The following is a 24,644-nucleotide window of genomic DNA, read 5'->3' on the forward strand; positions in this document are numbered from 1 at the left end:
TCACTGTTTATCAGGTACTGCTTCTGAGTTTTTCAGATTTCGCAGTGTCGTTTATGCGTTAACTTCTCAAGGCGAAATGACTGCCAACAAGTCCATCCTGATTGTTCTTTCGATCTGGATTTTGTCCTCGGTACTATCGGTCCCACATGCATTTGTATTTGATATTGTGAAAACCAAAGAATTCTGCATGTGCGAGACCAAGAAGGATGCCCACCATGTATGGTACTATTTGTTTGTCTTGTCCTTGACAATCGGAATTTTCATACCAATGCTTCTGGTTGTCGGATTCTGCGTTACCATCATTGCGTTCCTAGTTTGCAGAAAGACACTTCCTGCAGCACGTTCGAAGAATTCAACATCGAACAGGAAGCAGGAGCAAGCCCTCAAACAGCTCGGGACCATTGTCAGCAGCTTCTTGATAGCATACACCACGGAATACGGCACGACAATGTATGTCGTTTCCAATCACCATGACCTTGATGCTCAAACATTGCTTGTAGTAGGATTAGTTGGTCATGGAGTACTACGCGCTGCAGAATGTCTGAATCCGTTTATTTACTACTCGGGATCGCATGAAATTCGGGAAGAGTTGAAACGGATGTTGAAAGATGCGAAAATCAGGTTTACGTGCAACGGAGATGACTACCCCGATAGCAATACAGCGCCCGCAGTTTCAACATGATTTCATAGGACGAATTCAATAGTGCACCGTAACCTTTAAATCACGGAAAGCATACGAAAAATACGGAGACACATATTGAATAGTATATTCATATTGAAATGAACCCGAATATTTACGGCTGACACTCGTCAGGGGTAATCGTCAGCAACTAGTCGAGAATAAGAAATAACATTGTATATCAACAATCGTATCACAAAATATGACGTCACCAGCATGAAAGTTCGAATGAGAGAGCGTTCAGTGCACTATTCCTAGGTGGTGCACGAACTCGTTCTGTTGACAGAGTTTTGGTTGGTGTATTTTGATAAAAGTCGACCCCAAGGCACACAATCAATCAATCAATGAATCAGGTTTATTAATATTTTCATCGTTTCAAAACATCACAAGACTGTGATACAATAAAAAGATAGGAAGGTGTCGAAACAACTTGGAGTAGTCTAGCCTTTAAGATCAGACAGCCACCTTAGCCTAGGTGAAGTAAATAGGCTAAGAGGCATGCACATTGCACACTGAATGAAAAGTAACCCAGCAAACACCCGATCTCCCACGGACTTACGGGTACGTCCACAATTGTGCCCAGTCGTCCCACGTCCCACTTTTAGTGACTGAGGACTTGCTCAGTAGGTCACAAATTGACGTCCAATTATGTAACTCCAAGAGACCCCCAGAGGAAGTAACTTTAAGAGTGCTCCTATGCCAGTCACCAATGACCATTCCAGTGGATGTCATAATAGTGTGATGCCTGGATGCCACCAACACAGGAGTTGATTTGGATGTCCTTACTGGGAAATCGTTTCTATGAACTCAAATGTGCATTATTCTGCAGTCAATGCTGAATAAGTTGTGTTGAATACAGTCATGATACAAGTGAAATCTAGTGGAGTGAAGCCGTGAATGTTGATATGGTGTGACTTTCTCATCGCGTGGAACTTCACAAGCCCGGCTGTCGATCATTGCGGTCGCACAGTGCTAAAGAGGCTCGATATAATGTGCGATACAGAGACACAGTGGCTTATTTTATTGTGACATTACTGGGTCGAAAATGCCCACATCAGGGGCAAATACTCGTAATGCATGTGAAATATTCCGATATCAGAACTTGATAATCGTCATGATGGGATTGTGATGACTATTCCAATCACGGAACAACGCAGTAAGCAATCCTCTCGGCTATTTCGATAATGGAGTCGAACACGCCTGTTGCTTCAGATTCATCCAACCATAAAACCAGAAGCCTGCCTTCTTCTATTTGGCGAGCATCGCGCATGCGCCGCGCGTGTAATTCAATTTGATCACCGTATGTAGCAATGGCGGAGGGACGAATTATCACAGTAATGGTTTAGTTCATAATTGGAAACGTTAACAGCGTGGACTGTGAGATGTCTCTATCATGAGTACCGGAAGGGCAGGGAGCTTGGTATTTGAGTGCTATATTTAATAAACAGCAATAGTCTCGATCATCATGAACTGCTGATGCGATATAATGAATTCGATTATATGATTATAGTGACACGACTGTAATATCACCGACAGACGGAATTGATCGACCCGCTGCTAATCGGTAACTCATGCAAGCCGATAATTCTTGTAGTAGGCTACATTTGATACTATATGATAATGTATTGATCATAGACGTCTGATTTATTGTACTCTGTTCCATAATGTCTCACAAGCAATAACTTGCCATTTCATGTGCATCCTGTGAAAAGTTTTACAAGGATTTCCTAGGACTGCAGGACCCAATCAGCAAACCAGATGCCGCATAAAGTAATGTACCGGTATTTTATAACATATCGGTATATACTGAATTTTGAAATGTTATGTATAGGCTTACAGAAATGTGGAATGTTCCTTTATGAAGATGTTGAATTATGTAAGTTGAAGTTACGAACTATATATGATGATTTATGATATTTCATTAATTAGCAATTTATTACCCTGAAAAAAGTGCCATCGATGATGCGGAAATATACAATTGACGGTGGTTCGCAATCGGGCTGCTAAAACGTGCTGGGTGGAACTATAATTTTATTATAAACTGCATTGTTATAGTGGCACAGAGCGTGTAATTTCAGTAGGCTGTCTTGAAAATAGTCACATACTTGGCTCGAATCATAAGAATTGATACTCGTTCGAGATTTGAGTAGGCTAACCATACCAATGTGCTCAGCCCTACTGATTAGTCATTGTAGTGAGTAGAATGTGCAAATGGTCCAGCTTGAACTTCATTGTCTTTTTTTTACAGGATATTCTAGATCCCTGGCTTGGCTTCTTGACAAATGGCTTCACTACAAACATTATAATATCTTTGATTATTTAGATCGGCAATGTCTTCAATTGATAGTGTTCAACAACGTCAAGAACACTGTACAAAGTATGTCTTGATGACTGGAACCAAAATCGTTCGGAAGAACTACTGCCACATGGAACAAGCGTTGCTGTAAAATCTGTGCTGCGTCATCCTCAGGAAAAAGTCAAAAGGTATAAAACATTGAATACACTTCATGGAAACCAGAGGCTGTGAGAGTAATCATCTTTTGAACTGAAGTAGATGTAATGTTATGGATTTATACACACCTAGAGGTAACAACTTTAAAGTTGCGTTAGATCTACTCGAAATGGAAGTAGATAATGCTCTTCTGGAAAGTATACAATTAATAAGTTTGAAAAAGTAGATTTGGTCGAGGTGTTGCGTAGGCATTCTTAGCGTTTAATCATAGTTGGTGGTCAAAGTACATATTGTTTGCACCGGAGTTGAAATAGTTGCAACGCCTTGAATTTCTACTGTACAATTAGCCATTTACCAGGCTTGTAAAATTCACTTCAAAATGAAGTAAAAAGTTCTAAAAGAAGATTTTGTGCTCCATTCTATCCCAGGGGTTCTTGAACAGGGCCCGTAGACCCTTTTGTGGTACGATATGCATCGTGGAATTAGACCTATATGCTGTGGTTCTCGTGCTATGCGCAATTTTATGTGAATTGACTATCTGATTTTAATATAGGTACCATCAGAAATTGTGTTGAAAATAAATTTTGGGCTGCTAGAAATCTTATGAGTAGCATGAAGTGTGCGATCGCTAAGGCTAAGAAACAATGCTATTACTATGGCTAAAGTTGTTGATATGTTCCAATAATAATCGAAGCCAACATCTAATTCTGAATTAATTTGACTTTGGTAATGACAGTAGCAACAGCCTACTTATCACGACTATATCAAAACCCGGATTAGGCTACACCGCTCAAATGCTCTGATACCAGATCAAATTTCAGTAGATTTTAAAATACAACTGTGACACGTCAAAGGTCCACCAACTGAAATAGTATAACCCAGAGTTTGATGATGTCATGATGCATCCTATTGCATCATCTCTATAACTCATTATTTTAACAAATTATGCCCAGCACCAAAATAATTTTATTGAAATATTCAAAACTGTGATTTTTTTCGTGTCAAACGTGAATAATACAATAGTAAATTATATTCTCGAGATGTTTGTGGAATGCCTGTCTGCAAGCTCCCGTCAAATAAGGCCTACATGGAAATTATACATTGAATATCCCTATCTTGCTGCGTCGTCAAAAATCCGGAAATTGACCTGAGACCACATTTGAATTTGAAGCCTCTGCTCTATATGATGTGACAACATTATGAACAAGGAAAAGTTGAAATATCTATCTCGTATGCGAATTCGAAGAAAATGAATACCGGCTCTACATCATATCGAAGAATGTTTTTTAGATTTAAGATAATTCCTATTTTATTGTACTTTGAGACAATACATTTGTCATTCACACGATCGTGCGTAGCTACGTCCTACATGTGCCGTGTTCTGTGATATGGCCAATCGATGTTTTTAGGCCTCGCAGTGGTACATAGAATCGGAATTCTAAATCTTGTTGAGTACAATTTATGTACCCTAAAAGATCATCTGTTTCGACTTATCGTTACTCTATTCAGATCCGTGGCAAGCCCTAGTTGTAGTAGGTGATAAGTTCCAAATAAAGGTGGTCAAAGTATTCATCGTTAGTACCGTACTAAATAGTATAAATAGCGATTTACAAGACATCAAACTACTTCCAAGTGTCGACATGGTCAAAATATGGAGACTTGAGGAATGTCGTAGTTGTATGCTTTTAAACAGAGATAAGGAAAGCAATCATGTTCAGCACTCAATTAGAAATATTTGTAGCGTCAGTAGTCTAGTACAGGTAAGAGTAACGCAATGTATTTCTACTCGGGTTCAAGCACTCAAGCAGCGATATACATGGCTTATCAAAACTATTTTAGGTAAAGTAGAAGTTCTGGAAAGTACTGAAGTATGTACTTGAGGTGTTTCCACAATATAATTTGATTGACGGGTTTCATACTCTGTATCACAACGTCAGAAGCTGCCGTACTCGAGTAGACATTGTAGTATCGTCATAAATTATCACTCAGCACAAGTAGAAGTAGCGGATCACAATTAATGCATGAGGGAATAGAAATTGAAGCAGCTCTGACGCAAATTTCATGTGCTATGTCTGCAGAGTGGCTCTACAAATGATTTGCTGACATTGTTGTATATGTTTCAGGCAAAACAAAGACCAAGAAGAAAACTGTTGTTGCAACCAAGTTTATTGCGAATACGCACTCGCGCTCTTAACATGATGCGGTGCAAATGATCCATCGTTTTATAATATGCAATGTAAATTTTACTTATGATTGCTCCATGCTTTTCCCTGTTTTAGTTGTATTAGCAGTTGTACTTTTTCAAAGTCATGTGACACGTTTATTTCTAATTTCATGATGCACTTCAATTGAAATGTTTGTAATGGTAATATAAAATTGACTTGGAACTTGCTGTTATATGCAAAATCCCACTGACACATTTATTCGTAGTGATTTCCTGATCGATTTTTCACGTAAGCCTGAACTTTGTTTACCAGTAATAGTCCATTAGTTAATGTTGTACTTGTATTTTGCAATTGTCGTTTTACAGTAACCCAATATAAACAGTTCGTTAGTTTATATGATGTTGAATTCCATGTAATTGCACCAGGTTAGGAGGGGAGTCCTGATATGGTAATCCTGAGGAATAGAACAGGTGGTAAATGACATATCCATAGGGAGTCACGTCGCGTCCACAGTAGGTCTGACGCATCCATAGGCAGTCACGTCACGTTCACAGCAGATCCAACGAGTCCATATGGAGTCGCTTCACGTCCATAGTAGACCAACTCAGGAAGTGTTTAGGACGCTTCTAGTAGTCGACAAATCCACTCCAGGGAAGTAACACTGGGCGTCCTGCGTCTTTTCCGCAGGAAGTCAACTGGACATCGGGTGTTTGCTGGGAATGCAGAGAATATACGAAGCAAGCGACAAAATGAGGTGGCATGTGGCGGAGGGCGAGTTCGATGTTAGGTCGTGATCCGGTAATTCTGAAGACTGGCTAGTATTGATTTAGAGGAAATTGCTTGTATTTCGACTTGAATGCGGACATGCTCGACGACTGTCGGATAGCCGGCGAGATGCTGTTCCACAAGTGGAAGTTTGAACGGCCCCTCCCAATAACCCGAAATTTATCGTCTCGGATATACCTGCTCTTAAACCTCGGTTATCAGATTTAGCGCACTCGTATTGTGGATGCCCGGTCGAAAAGGCGGATTTCCTGATGAACAAGAAGTGTTTTCTTGCCATCAAAGCATTACGATCCAACCCTGAAATTCACATCACCAAAGCAGACAAGGGATCCGGCGTCGTCATTTTGAACAAAGCTGATGCATTTCGAAAATGGAATCAATATTGCATGAAAAAACCAAATTTATTTCGCTTGGTTCGGTTTCGGAATTTGACATCACAACTAAAATTGAGAGACGACTGGCAAATCGTTTGCTGACCTTGAAGAAAAACGACGTCCTAACGGCAGAAACGTACAGCGCCATCAGACCAACGGGATAGCAAAGACCACCCATGTACGGACTGCCAAAAACTCACAAAGACAATGTCCCAGTGAGACCCAGGGTTGCAAGCAATGACTCGAGTCATGACTCGACTCGAGTCAAACTCGAGTCACGATTTTCTGATGACTCGACTTGACTCGAGTCATTTTTTCAAAATACGGAAATGACTCGACTCGACTCGAGTCAATCTGTGTATTGACTCGACTTGGACTCGAGTCATTGCGCATGACTCGAACCAAGTCATATGACTCGAGACTCAGCTAGCAAAGACCGACATTTCGTTGCAATTTCGAAGAATAGTAAAGTAACCATCCTATTGGGTTATCGTCTGTTGGTACTAGTGCTTGAAAATGCAACCAAAAACTGTTAAATGGGAGGGAAATTAGTATAATATAAAAGCGAACCATTAGATATCACCAAACAGAGTAATAAAAGTGGGTTTAAAAAGACTTTGACTGGAAACTGAGCAGTCAACACAATGACTTGGTCTCGGACTCGAATCACAACACCATGACTCGGACTCGCACCTCTGCTGGATGACTTTGACTCGGACTTGACTCGGTGGTGAATTGAAAATGACTCGACTTGACTCGAGTCAAAACTATAAGATTGAGATTGACTTGTGACTCGGAGCTTTGTGACTTGCGGTTACAACCCTGGTGAGACCTATACTTTCCATGATCGGGTCTGCTCAACATCAGCTGGCAAAATGGCTTGTTGACATTTTGGAACCTGTTCGGGAATTGTACGGCACGGAATGTGTTTGCGATTCGTTCATGTTCGCTGGTGAAATACGAAACCTGGATTTGCCAAATCCAGACGTGTTTCTGAGCACTTTTGATATCTCTATTTTTTTACGAACGTTCTGCAGCAAGAGACTATATTGATATCTGTGCCAACGCGCTGTACGGTGGTAAGTTACCACCACCATCAATCCCGCGTAACGTCTTTGTTGAACTTTTACAAGCGGCAACCTGTTCCGTGGAGTTTAGCTTTAACGATGTCATGTTTCGCGAAATAGTCGTCGTGGCCATGGGTAGTCCCCTGGGACCTATTTTGGCGAACATTTCCGTAGTATATTTTGAGGGCGAGCTTCTCTCTCAGCGGGAGTCCGTCAAACCACTATTGTAATGCCGAAATGTAGATGATACTTTTGTCATATTCAGGAATGAGTCGGAGTGTGATCAATTTCTTATTCGCTTAAACTCGCTTCACCCGGCTTTGCAATTCACAATTGAAAAAGAACGCAATAACTCGTTATCATTTCTGGACGTTCTAATGGAAAAGCGCAATACCTACAAATTCGAAACGTCTGTCTTCAGGAAACCAACGTTCACATGCCAACACCTTCGTTGTAATTCATTTAGTCCTCGGCGCAGAAAAATTAACCTCATTGGCACCCTCGTGCATAGAGCGTTGATGATATTGCAGCTATTCCTCTGTGATCACTCGCCCATGATACACTCTAAATACGAGACAACAGTATCGCCTTTTTCCCGTTGGCGGCAACGCCGTATCGCGTAAACCAGTGGTTCTCAACCGCCGGTCCGCGGACCGGTGCCGGTCCGTGACGACTTTCCTGCCGGTCCGCGAGGTATATTACAATTTTATACCTTAATTTCAAGATGCAATATATTGAAGACATGTCCATTGATAAAATAAATATTACATCAAATTTTAAACTGATTCAGAGATTCGCTAGGTAACATTCGGGCTAAAAACATATTGGATTTGACTTGAATGTCCGATTTGACTTGAAGTTTTCAAGACGTGTCATTTGACAACACGCGAGCTAGGGTGTGAATTTCAGGGTTGGATCGTAATGCTTTGATGGCAAGAAAACACTTCTTGTTCATTAGGAAATCCGCCTTTTCGACCGGGCATCCACAATACGAGTGCGCTAAATCTGATAACCGAGCTTTAAGAGCAGGTATATCCGAGACGATAAATTTCGGGTTATTGGGAGGGGCCGTTCAAACTTCCACTTGTGGAACAGCATCTCGCCGGCTATCCGACAGTCGTCGAGCATGTCCGCATTCAAGTCGAAATACAAGCAATTTCCTCTAAATCAATACTAGCCAGTCTTCAGGATTACCGGATCACGACCTAACATCGAACTCGCCCTCCGCCACATGCCACCTCATTTTGTCGCTTGCTTCGTATATTCTCTGCATTACTTTTCATTCAGTGTGCATGCCTCTTAGCCTATTTACTTCACCTAGGCTAAGGTGGCTGTCTGATCTTAAAGGCTAGACTACTCCAAGTTGTTTCGACACCTTCCTATCTTTTTATTGTATCACAGTCTTGTGATGTTTTGAAACGATGAAAATATTAATTAACCTGATTCATTGATTGATTGATTGTGTGCCTTGGGGTCGACTTTTATCAAAATACACCAACCAAAACTCTGTCAACAGAACGAGTTCGTGCACCACCTAGGAATAGTGCACTGAACGCTCTCTCATTCGAACTTTCATGCTGGTGACGTCATATTTTGTGATACCATTGTTGATATACAATGTTATTTCTTATTCTCGACTAGTTGCTGACGATTACCCCTGACGAGTGTCAGCCGTAAATATTCGGGTTCATTTCAATATGAATATACTATTCAATATGTGTCTCCGTATTTTTCGTATGCTTTCCGTGATTTAAAGGTTACGGTGCACTATTGAATTCGTCCTATGAAAATCATGTTGAAACTGCGGGCGCTGTATTGCTATCGGGGTAGTCATCTCCGTTGCACGTAAACCTGATTTTCGCATCTTTCAACATCCGTTTCAACTCTTCCCGAATTTCATGCGATCCCGAGTAGTAAATAAACGGATTCAGACATTCTGCAGCGCGTAGTACTCCATGACCAACTAATCCTACTACAAGCAATGTTTGAGCATCAAGGTCATGGTGATTGGAAACGACATACATTGTCGTGCCGTATTCCGTGGTGTATGCTATCAAGAAGCTGCTGACAATGGTCCCGAGCTGTTTGAGGGCTTGCTCCTGCTTCCTGTTCGATGTTGAATTCTTCGAACGTGCTGCAGGAAGTGTCTTTCTGCAAACTAGGAACGCAATGATGGTAACGCAGAATCCGACAACCAGAAGCATTGGTATGAAAATTCCGATTGTCAAGGACAAGACAAACAAATAGTACCATACATGGTGGGCATCCTTCTTGGTCTCGCACATGCAGAATTCTTTGGTTTTCACAATATCAAATACAAATGCATGTGGGACCGATAGTACCGAGGACAAAATCCAGATCGAAAGAACAATCAGGATGGACTTGTTGGCAGTCATTTCGCCTTGAGAAGTTAACGCATAAACGACACTGCGAAATCTGAAAAACTCAGAAGCAGTACCTGATAAACAGTGACGATTGATGTCGCATTATTGAGAACTGCGGGCAAGAAACAGAAGAAGGAAGGCGTGCCGAGTGGCATTTTCATACCAAACAGCACATACAGTGGACTGTTGCAGGACGAGATGATGTCGGAAAAGCATAGCCCGGTAACGATAATATGAAATACGCTCCTCTTCATTCGACGCAACGTCAAAACCATCAGGGAATTAGCGATCACGCCTACCGTGGTCAATGTTCCAAATATAGTCCAAATCACAGCATATTCCACGCCACTTATGTTTTGCGATATGTCAGAACCCTGCGATATTGTTTCAGTGTGTGATCTTGCTGTTGTCATATTTTTAGTTGGTGAAGACATATCTAATCTAATCTGGATCGGTTTACCGTATGATGCCTGTCTAATGCCGTTTGGATAATCCAGCTGTCCGGAGGAAACTTGAAAAAGCTACAGTGTCATAATGATGCACTAATATATATTAAGGCATTGATGGACAATCGATACCTTTAGGTCGGGTACACGAATGCAGCGATGGCTTTAAGAGGCTTCAATTACGTGTTACGTATTCGATCAATCCCCCTACTTTGAAAAGAAGGCTTGATTGAGTTTTTCTGACGTACTGATTGATGCAGGGGAGCAGAGCACACTACGAAAGATATCAATTATATCTTCAAGTGCTTGTCGTCCAGAAGATTACGTCTTGAAAAAGGGAGAATGAAGTATAGACTTATATATGCAGTAATGAAAGCACTTAAAAGGCGGAGGATATAATTAATCTAATTTCAAGATCAGTGAGACGTATCAAAATGTAGTCTTGCGTTTATGAGAGTAGTTACATTGTCAACTTCGAATTTATCGTTGTCACATAGATCAAAATCTTGTCGAAAGCACTTGAATGACTAACGCAGTCGTTCCTTTTCAATTATTAGGAACAAAAATGAAGTCCCGTTATTTCTGACAATGCACGATTTTCATTTTTGCTCACGAGCGCCGCCATTATGGTCAAGGGATGGCGGTCGGTTAATCTTGCTTCGTGCGCGCAAATGGCAATTTTGGAGTTGGTTTCGCTATTTATCTCCGTGGGTTGTCGCTATGATGCAGTTCAGGGTATCGATGCTAAATTAAGATAAATAGCATGTTTATTATTAGCATGGAATCTTTTTTTTTACCGAAAAACCGCCGTTTTACGAAGTTTTTCGGTACTTGTTTGTGACAACTCACGAGAAGTCGATAACATCATGGTATATCAGCTTGACTTCTAAGATAATAGTGCATATATATTTGTAAAATGGCTGGTCATAACCGATATATTTATGTAATTTAAATCAGTGAATGTATTCCTGTAATATAGTTTTATGTTTGATATGGACAGGTTGATTTCTTGCAAAGAACTTTTACGATAAACAATCTATATATTATTATACTGTATTGCCTGTGAGATAACAGACATGAATGCAGATGCTGGGTCGTGGACTGTGACAGGAAGATCACACTGTGATTGTTGTGTTCTAAAATGCAACAACGACTCAAGAACATGAATCTATCTTTTCACATGAAGAAATGGATATAAAAAATAAGATCTGTAGTCGGGTTGAATTTTGAAGTGAGTAAATCACCAGAAGTGTTTCAATCCGATCATATCCTCTACTGTTCTATCGTGATAATGTTGCTATTGACTTTTTTTAGATAACTGGAAAACATGCGCAAATACTCGCACGGAGCTTGCATGTCAGTGCAAATTGGCTGCCAAAACAGACTGCTATCACGATTACCAAGCATATGCTTCGTCAATCGGTCAGCATTTGAGTGGAAACCTCGCCTGTGCACAGCACTATGATGACAATATGTTCACTGTCATTGCACGTGGTAGGTCTTTGTTTCATCTAAAAGTGCTGGAGTCTACTATTATTCAGTTGAACAAACCTATTTTATGTAGACAAAAATATTTCCTCTATAACCTACAAATTTCTCATTAGTGCATGTGTTTGGTGCGTGTAACTGTTTATTTACGAATTGCGTTGCTACTATAGTACCGTATGTCCGTATGGTTGCCAGTAAACTCGGCCCGCGGTAAATTCGGCCAGGTAAATTCGGCCTATGACATCAGTAAATTCGGCCCTCTGAGAATATTGTATTAAAATGTATTACCAACCGTTAACATGAATTAATTACATAAATATACTATTATTAGGTGATTTGGATGTCAGGGTATGCGTAGATCGCGTAATCGCGGGAGATAGCGCGGATATTCACGGGGACCGAATTTACCGACGGCCGAATTCACTCGGGCATATCGGCCCTCGGAGAATTTTTTATAAAAATGTATTACCAACTATTAATGTGGATTAATTTCATAATTATATTATTATCAAGTGATTTGGAGAACGGGGTATGCGTATAAATATATATAGGGGTGATGTGGTACCGATGGATCACTGGAACCGAAAATACTTTGAAAATTCTCTATGATAATTCCATGATTACACTCCGTGAACTTGTCTACAATTGCATGCTGGCAAAATCTTTCCTCACATACAAAACAATTCGATGTGCGCGAGCAATGGGGTCTCTCACAGATGATTTTTGTTTTAGGGGGTATAAACTAAATTTAGATCGACATATACATTTTTCTTTGCAACCTTCAACACGAACAAACCAGCAATCATTTTTATTTTGAAGTGTAGGGCTTGTATCAGGCTATATTATGGCACCTATCATTTTTTCAGTACTTTCCTCGAGTGGACTTTTTTTCGATTCATGTATAAAATTCTTAGGGTGGGGACCGATGATACAATAGCCAAATCAAGCAAAATAATCAAGCATACTAGTCATGAAGCAAATGAAACATGCCTACGTACAGAAAATCTTTATGTAATAATTACATATGATGTTTTATTGCTATAACGAGGTATTTGGAAGTCACACTGTCGATTTTCGGGCAATATGTATGTACCCTCAAATTTATAAGTCCGAGCCTAAACCGAAACGAGATTGTATGACAGCATTTGAGTTAATATTCATTCTATTTTTTGACAGTTGCGACCGAACATTCTTCTTTGGCTTGCTGTAGCTTACATTATAACACTGAGCAAGAAAAGTAGTCACATTTGAGTGTTTTAGGGTATATGTGTCATAGGTAGGGCTGGGCACAATGATTCGAGTACTCGAATCTGAATCGAGTATTAACTTTAATGATTCGAGTCGAGTAGTAAAAGACGAATTTTTCGAGTACTGATATTATACGCTTCTCGCCACTAAAAGTTAATTTATCATCAAAAATTATAGCGTCTATACTCTTTTCCACTGTGGAAGCCATGAAACCTTAATTGTCCGTATTGCAGCATAGAAAACAGGCCATGAAGTATAAGTACAAAGCTACGAACGTTACTGGAAATACCACATTTCCGAAGTCATGATCATCCCACAACATTGTCACAAAGTGCAATGGAATCGGGATGGTCGAAAAATACTAAGTATGGTTAATGTGATGGATAGCACGCATTATATTCTTTGTGGTGGCATAAAGAGGTACAAATTTGAACTTTATCATATTACATTCTGTTATGACGTCATAATGAGCGATACTCGAATACTCGACTCGACTCGAAGCAAAATACGTGATTCAGAATCGAATCACTCAGGTACTCGAAAATGCCCAGCCCTAGTCATAGGTCCCCGGGTCGTGTGTCATTGGACCCACCGGGTGGGGACCGAAGACACGTTCGAGCAACAAATTATTAACGTCCATGAATATTTTTTGAAAAGACGGATATTCATGTATATGTGCGCGATAGGTAGAGCTTGTATCAAAGTGCTGAGCCAGCAAAAGATCTGCTGTTTTCTGCTGAACATTTCAGGGCCAGCGATCATTTTCCGATTTTTGATCCATCGGTACCACATCTCCCCTATGTATATATATATGCAGATGTTTACGGGGCCGAATTTACCGACAGCCGAATTCAATCGGTATATTCGGCCCCCGGAGAACTTTGTGTGAAATTGTATTACCAACTAATAATGTGTATTAGATCAATGCTCTTCAACCTTTTTCGTTGCACACAATGGTAGCCTTATGGAGAGAGAGCGAGAGAGATATGGTATTCTCTTTCTCCTGCACCATCGAGATGCTTTGACGACGGACATGCGATACGGCCTTTATAGTAAGGTCATCTAGCTTGCACACTCGGTTTTTTCTCCTCCATGCTATCCGTGATTGCTGAGCGCCTAGCAGGATAGCCGCGGATACCAGTTTTCGAGTCTTTGGTCTGACCCGAACGGGGATCGAACCCACGACCTACCGATCGAGAAGCCGGACGCACAACCATTACACTATCTCGCTCGGTAGTGGAGGCAAAATTACGACCGCCATCCCTTCATTGGGCTCGAAAGTCACGTGACTTTTTTCATAACAACCGCCGTTTGGGGCCAAGCGCTTGGTTTGATATTATGTGAACGCGTTTCCAATTCGCAATTTGTGCCACTGTTCGGAGTTTCTCATCAATTCTGGTGTTCGTGTAACGAAAGTGCTAGCTGCAAGAAGAATTTATTTACTTACAAATGGAGGGTAACGTATAGAGAGACGGTAGTACGTTAGGATTAGACTGAACTGATAAAATTGCTAATAAACCTTCCGCATAGCATGGGTAACGTATATAGAGAGACGGTAGTTCGTTAGGAATAGACATTTAGCAACAGTAACACTGACATTACCGTATAAGTGATACAATGTATTTCCTTGCAGATGGATTTGGTAACTACTTTTACGATATGTGATTTCTTTAAAACTGACCCGAATCTGGTTAGAAGAGGTCAAAATGCTTTAGACAGCGATCATTTAGTATCAGCGAAGTATGGTGGTGACGGTAGAGCGGTGGGCCGTATTCAGTCCAGCTACGAGCAGAAAGTTTACGACATTGAGGTTGGTAACAGCTAAATTACCAGAAAGCTTTGTGAAAGATTACCTCTACTTGAAATTCAGTGGAAATTTACAGCATTTCTCGTACTTGAGTAACAACACCTCTGGCATCTTATTGACTCAAATTCTCAAAAACCGGTGAATTTTTCCCACTTTGCGGTCGGTTGACTAAAAAAAAAAAAAAAAAAAAAGGTCTTCATTTCGCTCAGAGCTGAAATCACCGCTTTTCCTCCGAAATACCCGCCGGAGCTTCACTTCTGCGCTAATTTGCGGCATATCACTCGCAATTTCCTCTATATCTGACCTAAATTTTCAAAAAAGAGGACAAAATCTCAAAAAAGAGGACAAAAGGGCGTCCTCCGAGGACACTTTCAAAAAAGTCAAAAAAGAGGACAAATCCTCTTAAAAGAGGACGTATGGTAAGCCTGGTTGTGGATCTGGCTTCTCGATCGGTAGGTCGTGGGTCAGAACAAAGACTCGAAAACTGGTATCCGCAGCTATCCTGCTAGGCGCTCGGCAATCACGGATAGCATGGAGGAGAAAAAACCGGGGGTGCAGACTAGATGACCTTACTATAAAGGCCGTATCGCATCTCCGTCGTCAAAGCATCTCGATGGTGCAGGCGAATAAGAATACCATATCTCTCTCTCTCTCTCTTATATGACATGGTTTTGTCTCAAATCCACATTACTGATCAGAAGATTTGTCGCGCACATTGCGGCTGTCCAAATGGCCAATTCCAGTGTCACCATATGGCTGCAGTTCTTCTTTGGCTATGCAAAAATATAACACGCACCGATGTTGAATGCCAGTGGATAAAGCCGAGAAAGCAAATTGAAAGCGCTGGTAAAAGAATTTCTCAAATCTGGCCAAATCAAGGACAAGGTATAAGTGTTTTTTTGAATGGCATGCAGCATTGTATTTCGACGTGAACAATATATTTCAGCTACTACTGATCGTGACGTCAACGACGATGACATCCTATTTTTCAAAGAGGGATTAGCAAATTTGAATAGACCTACAGGATTTGGTTGGCTCTTATCCGAAGAACCTGCTGCTGTAAGTACTATGTTTTATGTTGCCGTTTTGATGCTAATTTCTCACCTCTTACAGACATTGAATGACAAAACAGTTGCACATTTTCTGCAAGAAACTTACAGTGTCGACAATGAGAAGGAGAGAATAGGCTCGATATTATCACTTCTCCGTTTGGACGGTAATGAGCAAACTTCCGTGTTAACTTTGACGAAAGGCCAACGCAACAACCAGATCTGGTAAATGAATGACTTTTTGGTCTATTCACCCAATTGTAATGGTGGGTCATTGAGCTGTATTGCTAAGCTGTTTCACATAGCACACACCATTTCATCGTGAGAGTGAACACTCAGTATTTCTCAACAAATTTCAGGCACCAAATGAGACAAGGTAGAGTTACATCAAGCAACTTTGGAAAGGTACTTGGGTCCATTAAAAGAGGTCGTTACTCCGACTCATTGATGAAGACTCTACTTTGTCAATATTCGTCTGCAGCCAACGCTCCAGTAAGTATTATGACACTTAGTTTAAACACAAATTGAGATAACGTAGGTTAGTTGCAGGCTGTAAACCTTCGACAATATCATTACAGGCTATAAAGTGGGGAGTCGTGCACGAATCCGACGCCCTGCATCAATATGCCCAGCAAGTAAATTGTGAAATATCACAATGTGGGCTATTTATCGATCCCACTGGCATGCTTGGAGCATCACCCGACGGCATCATTAATAAAAATGAATTAATAGAGGTGAAGTGTCCCTATTCCGCAAAATCAACCTCCTTGATGGATTTGGCCATGACGAAAAAGGACTTCTTTTTGAAAATAGCTGGGGATCATTTGGTACTCGATAAAAATCACGAGTACTATGACCAGGTGCAGGGCGGCTTACACTTGGCAAACGCGGAGTTATGCCATTTTGTGGTTTGGACACCAACAGAACTGTTGGTCGAGAGAATACCTAAGGATAGTGACTGGGAGAACAATTTAATTCTCTTGAGAGACTTTTATAGGAATACCTTTGTACCTCTCCTGCTATCGCTTGAACTCTGAGAGTCGGCAAGGAATCGACCAAAAAAACTGCGGCCAAAAAGCCCAAAGCGAAAAAGACTCCCGTCGAGAAAGCCGCGGCCAGGAAATCGGCAAATGTCAAGAAGCGCGCCGCCAAAAAGCCGGCTGCCAAGAGACCCGCTTCGAAAAAGTCGCCGAAGAAAGGCTGCCAAAAATACCTCACCCAAGAAGAAGTAAATGCTGGCGTGTGTCGTCAACACCTCCACTATTAACGGCTCTTTTCAGGGCCATCCAAAGTTGATGTTTACGCTTATAGAGTACGGGCAGGCTGGCTGTCGCAATATCGCGACGGCGAGACTTGTAGTTACAAACTACCGAATTAGTTAGTATAGCGGTACAAGTCGGGTGGTTTATTGAAAAGCTGATTGGTCAGTAGTAGTATAATTATGTACGATACGATCGACCAAAATATTCTCTATAGAGTTTCAACAAGTTCGGGTGGCTCTGAAAAGAGCCGTTGTTGTCTTGTAATCGCAGTAGCGAGTCGCTTATCCGCCGAACCCGTACAGAGTTCGTCCTTGACGTTTCAAGGTGTAGACCACGTCCAGAGCGGTGACGGTTTTTCTCTTGGCATGTTCAGTGTAAGTGACGGCGTCTCTAATGACATTCTCGCATTCTCTAAAGACCTTCAGCACACCTCTGTGGTCTCTTCGTAGATGAGTCCTGAGATACGCTTCACTCCGCCACAACGAGCCAAACGACGGATGGCGGGCTTGGTGATTCCCTGGATGTTATTACGCAACACCTTCCTGTGACGCTTGGCGCCTCCTTTTCCTAAGCTGATCTGCCTACCAAGTTCTGCAACTGCACATGGGGACGACTTCAAAAGTTGGTAGGGGCTTGAATTGTCCGCACCAAGCAGCCGAGTGTTTTTTTTATGGCAATAAAGAAGAAAATGTCTTCCAGGGTGCATTTCTTGGCAGAGTCACCAAGCACATCATGCAATACGGCACGATGATCCAGATAAATTATCTTTTATGATTTCTGTGTTATCCAGGCTACATTGCAGCCAACCATTTGCCAAGTTGAAGTAGTATTCAATACAGGACAGTTTGACACCGCAGTCTTGCATCCATCGTTACCTTGATTCAATATATACTCAAAAGCATAAGTATCTAAAGAAAGAGTAGGATTGTTTTCAATTAAACAAAGGATTTTGCCTGAAAAACAATAGGTACATACTATAAATAAAATAACTATTTATAAGCATTTTGGATGATTGGGGTCTGCAGATTTGCCAAGCATGAAGCACACTGAAAGATCTTGCGGGATAGGTGTCGATAATGGTGTGGAATGAACTCCAAGATACGAAAAACTTTAATTCGCTGTATCGCCCTTTCAACATGAATACGGGCTCGCGATACCTCTTTGTTGGCTGATACTTCCTGAGGAGTGAATTGAGGATTGCTTAAAAATGATGGATGGTTCACAGTAACTCCTGGAGGAAGTATGCTGTGAATTGCAAACCCCTTGTCAGCTAAAATTAAGTCCCCAGGTTTCAATAAGTCAAGGATTCCACAATCTTTTGTAATGGCCTTATCTGACGTGGAGCCTGCATAAAGTTCTGACACAAACGTAATCGTTCCATTAGGTGCGACTCCAACTAATGCTTTCAGTGTGTTACCTTTTTTGTAGTGGCTAAATGTTTGACAATTTTTGCTAAGATCATCGGGTTTGGCTGTTCGTACTTCAGTACAATCTAAAATTACTCCGCAGTTAGGAAAACTACGGAAACACTCTGGAGCACTCATCCTGCATTTTAGCAATGACAGAAACTTTTTGACCATCATACCTGTGTGGAAAATGGCATGCATGACCTCAATCAAACTTAGAAAAACATTGGTAACAGTGCCTGTACTAACATTGAAGCGAACAGCCAAATCTAGATTTGGCAAGTTGAGTCTTAATTTCATCAGAGTTAGCAACACTTGGTCTTCGATTGAGAGGATTTTAACATTCCAGTTGGAATGATACTTAACCGTAAACCGCTGTATCATTGCAACAACTATGTCGAAAGTTTTTTTGTCCGGTAACGAAGTATACATAGCTATCTTCTCTGCGCTATCTTTAAAACTGTCGATGAATTGCTTGTGATTGGCCTGTTTTAACTTTATATTGTCTGAACGTAATTCTTCTTTTTCTTTCTCATAAGCTAACACACGTTTCCTGAAAATAGCTATTTGTTTTTTCATTTCTTCCACATCATCATTTTCTGCATGTATCCTTGTAGATGTAGCACATTCACTATTTGTGGTCAACAAATCTGAATGTTTTTTTGAGGGGGTGGATATCCTCATTCTTTTCTCAGGGCTACTGCAGTCTATTCTCTTGCCTTCGTTCCACTCAAATCTAGTAGGTCCTGCCACCTTGCCCATTGGAAAATGCCAGCTGCATATTCTTGTATTTGTCGTTGGCGTAAACCCTTTCTCTCTCCTAAAATACATTACAAAAATTTAATAATTCAATTTTTTAATTTTTAATTTAATTCAATAATTTAAATACAATTCATCATCCACCCCTTGCCTTATTAATTTCAGCCACTTTCCCATGGCTTTCTTGCATTTCGGAAGTCGATAGAAAGACAACTCTGGATTGGTTTCTCTTCTATTACGACATTGTGGCACGCAACACTGTGGCATTTTGAGCGACTGTAAAATAACATAAAATATTCTAGTAACCATCTAAAAACCCTGAAACTCGCTAATTATACTACGAGGATTCCATAAAACCTCCAACTGTACTACAAACAACCTTACTAAGACAGAAAATACGAATTGAAAACAGACCAATATCGGACATTAACACGGGCAGCGCCTATCTAAGATAGTGGTTTGGCCCCAGCGAACCACAAGTCACGTGACTTTCGAGCCCAATAGGGGGCGCTAGAGCGGTGAGAATCGTCCATTATAGATCAGGGGTGGGCAGAGCTGCTTCACACGCGAGCCGCATATCAAAAATCATTGCCTTATAAGACTCACAACACAATAATTGTTATACTACGATATTTCGTCACAAGGAAATGTAGGGTATTGAATGAAGTTTATTATTGTGTGGTATCAGACGATGCGTCTCCACCTAGGCTGCAAAGTGTTTGAAATCGGACTGATATGACGTCAAACAGTGCGGAACTCGGTAATCATAATACTTCATAAACATGTATTTTTTTAAGTAACACTTGGAAATTAAGGTTTTGGTGTTTGGTTTTGGTTTCGTAATGACGTTTCAATTCTAGCTGTGTGATTATTGGGCGAATCTTGACGGAAAAGGCACGGTGGGCTACGTTCATTATCACCGAATGCACATTGCACACTCATTGAAGAGTCGCAATCAAAGACTCAAAGAGCATGCAGCACGCAGCTGGTGAGTCGCAGTTTTCCCTCCCCTGTTATAGACTGAGGCTAGACCGCTATATTTGTATAGTTTATCAGTTCTACGTATGCATGAGCGATAGAGCGCCTTCTTGCGTGTATAATCAACTCTTTATTCCAGGGTTGCAATGACTCGAGTCATGACTCGAGTCATTTTCTTGAAATGGGAAAATGACTCGACTCGACTCGAGTCAATATTTGGATTGACTCGACTTGTAGGCTACTCGAGTCATTACGCATGACTCGACCCAAGTCATTGACTTGGCTTATTTTATATGACTCGAAGACGAAGAAATTTGCAAATCGTAATGGTTAGATCAACGCATCTGACGAATTCTGCCGACATCGCTATTTGTCACCACTGCTTTCGTTGCACTAGACTGATATCAGATAGGCCGCCGTAAAAAAACGGACAATGGTAGGCTACATAGTAGCAATGCATTGTACAAAATGCCGCTTTAATATATGTGAGGATCTTCTCTCCACTTTTTTTTTTTTGAAGTTTAACTCATGGATTTGATCTGCCGTCTGTGAAAACACATAATACCCTTCGTCCATTTGACGTTATGTTAGGTATGTGCAGTGGTGGCTTTTGGGGTGGGCGAGGTGGGCGGTCGCCCGCCCCCCCCCTGGTCGAAGGGCCCCCCCCTATTTGGATTATGCGCTTTTTTCAAGGAGAATGACGAATAAACATGGAAATCCGTGCACCAAGCAAGAATATGATTCCGTACAGATGTGTCAATCATCATCAAATCACTGCATTTGTTAGAAAACTCCCGTATCCCGATAATCACCACGTCTCTGCATGCGGTAGAATTAATTAGTTTTGATGTAGTCTATCCTTGCACACATGCAAAATAGACATGGCCGAATCCAGCACCTGGGAAACCTTTGCGATGGTGAAAGATAGATAATAATAACCGATGTGGAAGGGGGGTCTGGGGGGCGGAGGCCCCCAGAAGTTACGGATAGATACTTATAGGCCCCCCCCCGGTAAGTCTCGCCCAGGCCCCCCCCCCGTTCATAGGGCCACCACTGGGTATGTGCATTGTGCACGTGAGTGATAATGAATGGCTAATGTTGTGTGATGCTTGTACAATAGTGCTGTTCAAAAATTACCTATTTTTTATTTTACTTGGCGGCAATCTAACAATTTAGGAAGTACCCGGAAAATAGAAAAAAAATGTTTTTTGACAGCCCCATTGTCAGGGCATGGTAAGGTATGGTATGGTATGGAAGTATGGTATGGTATGGATCGATATTTTGGTATGGAATATGGAACAATGCAAGTATGGTATGGAATGGAAGATTTTAATCTATGGTATGGAACGACATTTCCATACTTCCATACTTTGGTGTTTTATACAATTTATCGTGATCTGTGCAAGCTTCATGAAGCGTACGTTGTTCGTTGTTCACGGAATACGATCGCTTTCCTTATGTGCGAACGTGAACTATTGAACGCTGTGTAGGAACAAATACACGCTTGTGCAACGGTTTTAGGAGAACTTGGAATGACATGAATTTGTGATGTAATAATGACAACAGTAATGTTGATCCAATATTCGCTCGAGTCTAGACCCGACGTCTCCGAGCATAGTCTATCATGTGACGCAATAATTGGTAATGTAGGCTACTCCAACTACGTTATTCCTAGAGTGACGACAGCTCACAATCATCATCATCATCATCATTGGTTTAGTAGCAATTTTATGAGTTCAATACACCACAAAAAATGCGACACAATGAAAAGAAAGGAAGATGTCGAAGCGACTAGGAGTTGTCTATGGAATCAGACACCCACCTTGGCCTAGGCGATGTAAGGAGGAGGCATGCACACTGAATGAAAGTAAAGAAGATATAGTATAGAAAAAGGAAGCGACAAGCAATAAGGCGGCATGTCATGGGAAGCGAAATCGATATAGGTCAGTCGAGATCCGGTAATCTTGAGGGGGGACTGTATTTATTTAGTAGTAATTGCTTATATTTCGACTTGAATGTGGACAGGACATGCTCGTCGACTGCCGGATGGCCGGCGGGATACTGTTCCACACATCAGGTCCGGCATATTTGATAGAGCGATGATCTTTTCGGTCGATCATATGATATTTGGACGACGTGGACGCGCGTGTGTTGTACTTGTTCGCTTTTGATTCAGAGGTAAAGAAGTCATTGAAATATTCGGGGCAACGACCGCAGTGAAACTGATACGTAAGCTTGGCGATTTCTAGTTTCCGCAAGCAATCATGATGCAACGAACTTAATGCTCAATGTGATTGATAATTACATTTCTTCCGAAACATTGTCCGCACATCTATACTTTTTACATACCAAGATATCATATTGGTCATATTCCAAACGCTCTCGCATTATGATTATAGATCGGGGAGTGGGGTAGATATAGTTTGGAATTCTCGCCACGCTAACCCCCACCAAATACTGTACTAATAATCACGCAGATCGCTGCAGTATTGATCGCCTGCAGTTGGGATATTTTAAGGGTGCGCCAATATTATAAATCATTTTGCGAGTATTTACTTCAAACTTGCATGTTTCTCATGCCAATGTACCGGAAATGAGATGATATCCTTATGGAACAGGGGCGGGCAACTTTTCCAGTCGGCGGGCTGGAAATAGGAAAATTAGGTAGGCCTACTTGGCGGGCCGGATTGCTGAATGGATAAATTATTCGCCCATGTATACAAGAAATAAATCGTATTTAATGAAGGTATTTTATCGACAGCAATGTCATTTCAAAGCCATTTCCCGCCGATAATGACTATACAATGTTGATTTGAGAATAGCATTGTCATACAGGCGCCGCCGTGTCTGCTTCTCTCTGATCAAATAACTCACGGTGCAATCCTTAATTAAGATTTCAAAGCGTTTGATAAGCCCGGTACCCGAAATTTACCAAGAATCAATTCATTAGGGTTCAGCACATCGTAAATGCCGATAATGCAAGTCTTCTCGCTTCGACGAAGTTACGCGTAAGCTCCACTCTCGCACGCTGCACAGTGCGCACACCTATATAATAACATACAATGTCTAAAATTTGACGTTTAGGCAATTAGGGGGAATCTTGGCAGACTGGGGCCGCGCGCCACATTATTATGCAATACGGGAAACTGTCCGCGGGCCGGAAAAATCTTGTTGCAGGCCGCATCCGACCCGCGGGCCGTATGTTGCCAGTCCCTTTTATGGATGTCCTAGATAACAATCTGCTCACTATCTCATTTTGCTCGCGGAAGCTGTAGAGAAGACGTACACAGCACCTCACCCCCTATGTTCCCTCTAAGCTGCGCAAATGCGCAGTGAAGACATGGTCTTTGCGCACAGAAAACCTTAGTTGCGCACAAAAAATCAGAAGTGATGACATTTTTTTAGTCGTTACGCACTGTTGTCCAAGGATCTGCGCAATGAGTTGGTGAGTGTGCGCAGACTCGCCAAAAATTAGAGGGAACATTGCTGACCACCGTGAACTAAACCTCACCAAAACAGACTCTGTAAAACTATTACCAGGAATTAGATTCGCACCATGGCCAGTTTAAGCAATAATGACATCCGAAATATCAATAATATATAGGAGCTGTAAAAGGTACTATACTTATGATATTGAAGTATTTGGAAGTATGGAATATGTATCAAGTATGGTACGGAAAAATGTTGGTATGGTATGGAAAATTACAAGTATGGTATGGAGAGAGTAAGGCAAGTATGGAGTATGGAAAATTCTCGTTCCATACCATACCATACCATGCCCTGCCCATTGTACAATTATTTCTATAATGCTGTAACTGCGATGTAGTCTGTAATTAAATTGGGAAAACCTTTGGTAATATCAAAAGGCATCTGTTCTTTTGTCAGTGCACAGTGTACATAGCTACAGCATGCTGGCCTGGTGAAAATACCGCTACATAAACATGCCTCTGTTGATTCTCTATCACCTAATTTGTAGACGTGAATTCGTTGGTTCTCAATCAGCTATTTGTGAGCTGTCGTCGATGTGCTCGTAATAAAAACGGAATGCTTGTATTTGTGATATATCAGACTGACACGACAGATATTTGATTTGAAGTTGCAAGATTAGTAAAGTTATCATATTGGCGGCCTGTCTCGTCTATCTGCAGTATCGGTAAATGAGGCCAGGAACTGTCTGTAATCTACCTAAATAAACATGTGCCAAGATTCTGATAGGGACAAAATAAGCTTTTGGCGAGCAAGGAATTCGATATCACCCAAGCAGGATTGCAAACATGGGATGAACATGACTTCA

The 24,644-nt window shown here is 41.3% G+C and overlaps 3 protein-coding genes, 1 long non-coding RNA gene and 1 pseudogene across 5 annotated transcripts; 2 read left to right on the forward strand and 3 right to left on the reverse strand.

The window, feature by feature from the left end:
• The first annotated feature begins 1,079 nt into the window (after positions 1-1,079).
• LOC145442995 (uncharacterized) lies at positions 1,080-5,690 on the forward strand. Its single transcript, XR_013916250.1, has 3 exons — positions 1,080-2,449; positions 3,003-3,163; positions 5,255-5,690. It is a non-coding gene; the product is annotated as an uncharacterized LOC145442995 (long non-coding RNA).
• Positions 5,691-9,313: 3,623 nt separating this feature from the next.
• On the reverse strand, positions 9,314-9,919 carry LOC145443503 (proteinase-activated receptor 2-like). The gene has a single exon (XM_080321461.1). The coding sequence runs from the start codon at positions 9,917-9,919 to the stop codon at positions 9,314-9,316; it is 606 nt and encodes a 201-aa protein (XP_080177587.1).
• A 5,442-nt stretch (positions 9,920-15,361) lies between these two features.
• LOC145443324 (uncharacterized) lies at positions 15,362-17,343 on the forward strand. Of its 2 annotated transcripts, XM_080321303.1 has the most exons (5): positions 15,362-15,781; positions 15,843-15,955; positions 16,010-16,170; positions 16,305-16,437; positions 16,524-17,342. In XM_080321303.1, exons 1-5 carry the CDS (start codon positions 15,562-15,564, stop codon positions 16,980-16,982), a joined length of 1,086 nt encoding a protein of 361 aa, XP_080177429.1. In that variant the 5' UTR covers positions 15,362-15,561; the 3' UTR covers positions 16,983-17,342. The 2 variants fall into 2 exon arrangements, with proteins under 2 accessions (XP_080177429.1, XP_080177428.1); XM_080321302.1 differs by having other exon boundaries at positions 15,843-16,170; positions 16,524-17,343.
• A 138-nt stretch (positions 17,344-17,481) lies between these two features.
• LOC145443326 (histone H4-like) lies at positions 17,482-17,914 on the reverse strand (annotated as a pseudogene).
• Positions 17,915-17,918: 4 nt separating this feature from the next.
• On the reverse strand, positions 17,919-19,452 carry LOC145443504 (uncharacterized). The gene has a single exon (XM_080321462.1). It carries the CDS (start codon positions 19,442-19,444, stop codon positions 18,197-18,199), a length of 1,248 nt encoding a protein of 415 aa, XP_080177588.1. The 5' UTR covers positions 19,445-19,452; the 3' UTR covers positions 17,919-18,196.
• Between the last annotated feature and the right edge of the window lie 5,192 nt (positions 19,453-24,644).

The sequence above is a fragment of the Botryllus schlosseri genome, chromosome 7 (genome assembly GCF_051294905.1).
Source record: "Botryllus schlosseri isolate E-star chromosome 7, Bs_hap1, whole genome shotgun sequence".
Lineage (NCBI taxonomy): Eukaryota > Metazoa > Chordata > Ascidiacea > Stolidobranchia > Styelidae > Botryllus > Botryllus schlosseri.

Bases quoted from the DNA above. Each gene is read 5' to 3' on its own strand.
- LOC145443503 (XM_080321461.1), bottom strand. From the start codon at position 9,919: ATGACTGCCAACAAGTCCATCCTGATTGTTCTTTCGATCTGGATTTTG.
- LOC145443324 (XM_080321302.1), top strand. From the start codon at position 15,562: ATGGTTTTGTCTCAAATCCACATTACTGATCAGAAGATTTGTCGCGCA. The intron at 16,171-16,304 runs GTAAATGAATGA...AACAAATTTCAG, and splicing joins CAACGCAACAACCAGATCTG to GCACCAAATGAGACAAGGTA. The intron at 16,438-16,523 runs GTAAGTATTATG...ATATCATTACAG, and splicing joins CGTCTGCAGCCAACGCTCCA to GCTATAAAGTGGGGAGTCGT.
- LOC145443504 (XM_080321462.1), bottom strand. From the start codon at position 19,444: ATGTATTTTAGGAGAGAGAAAGGGTTTACGCCAACGACAAATACAAGA.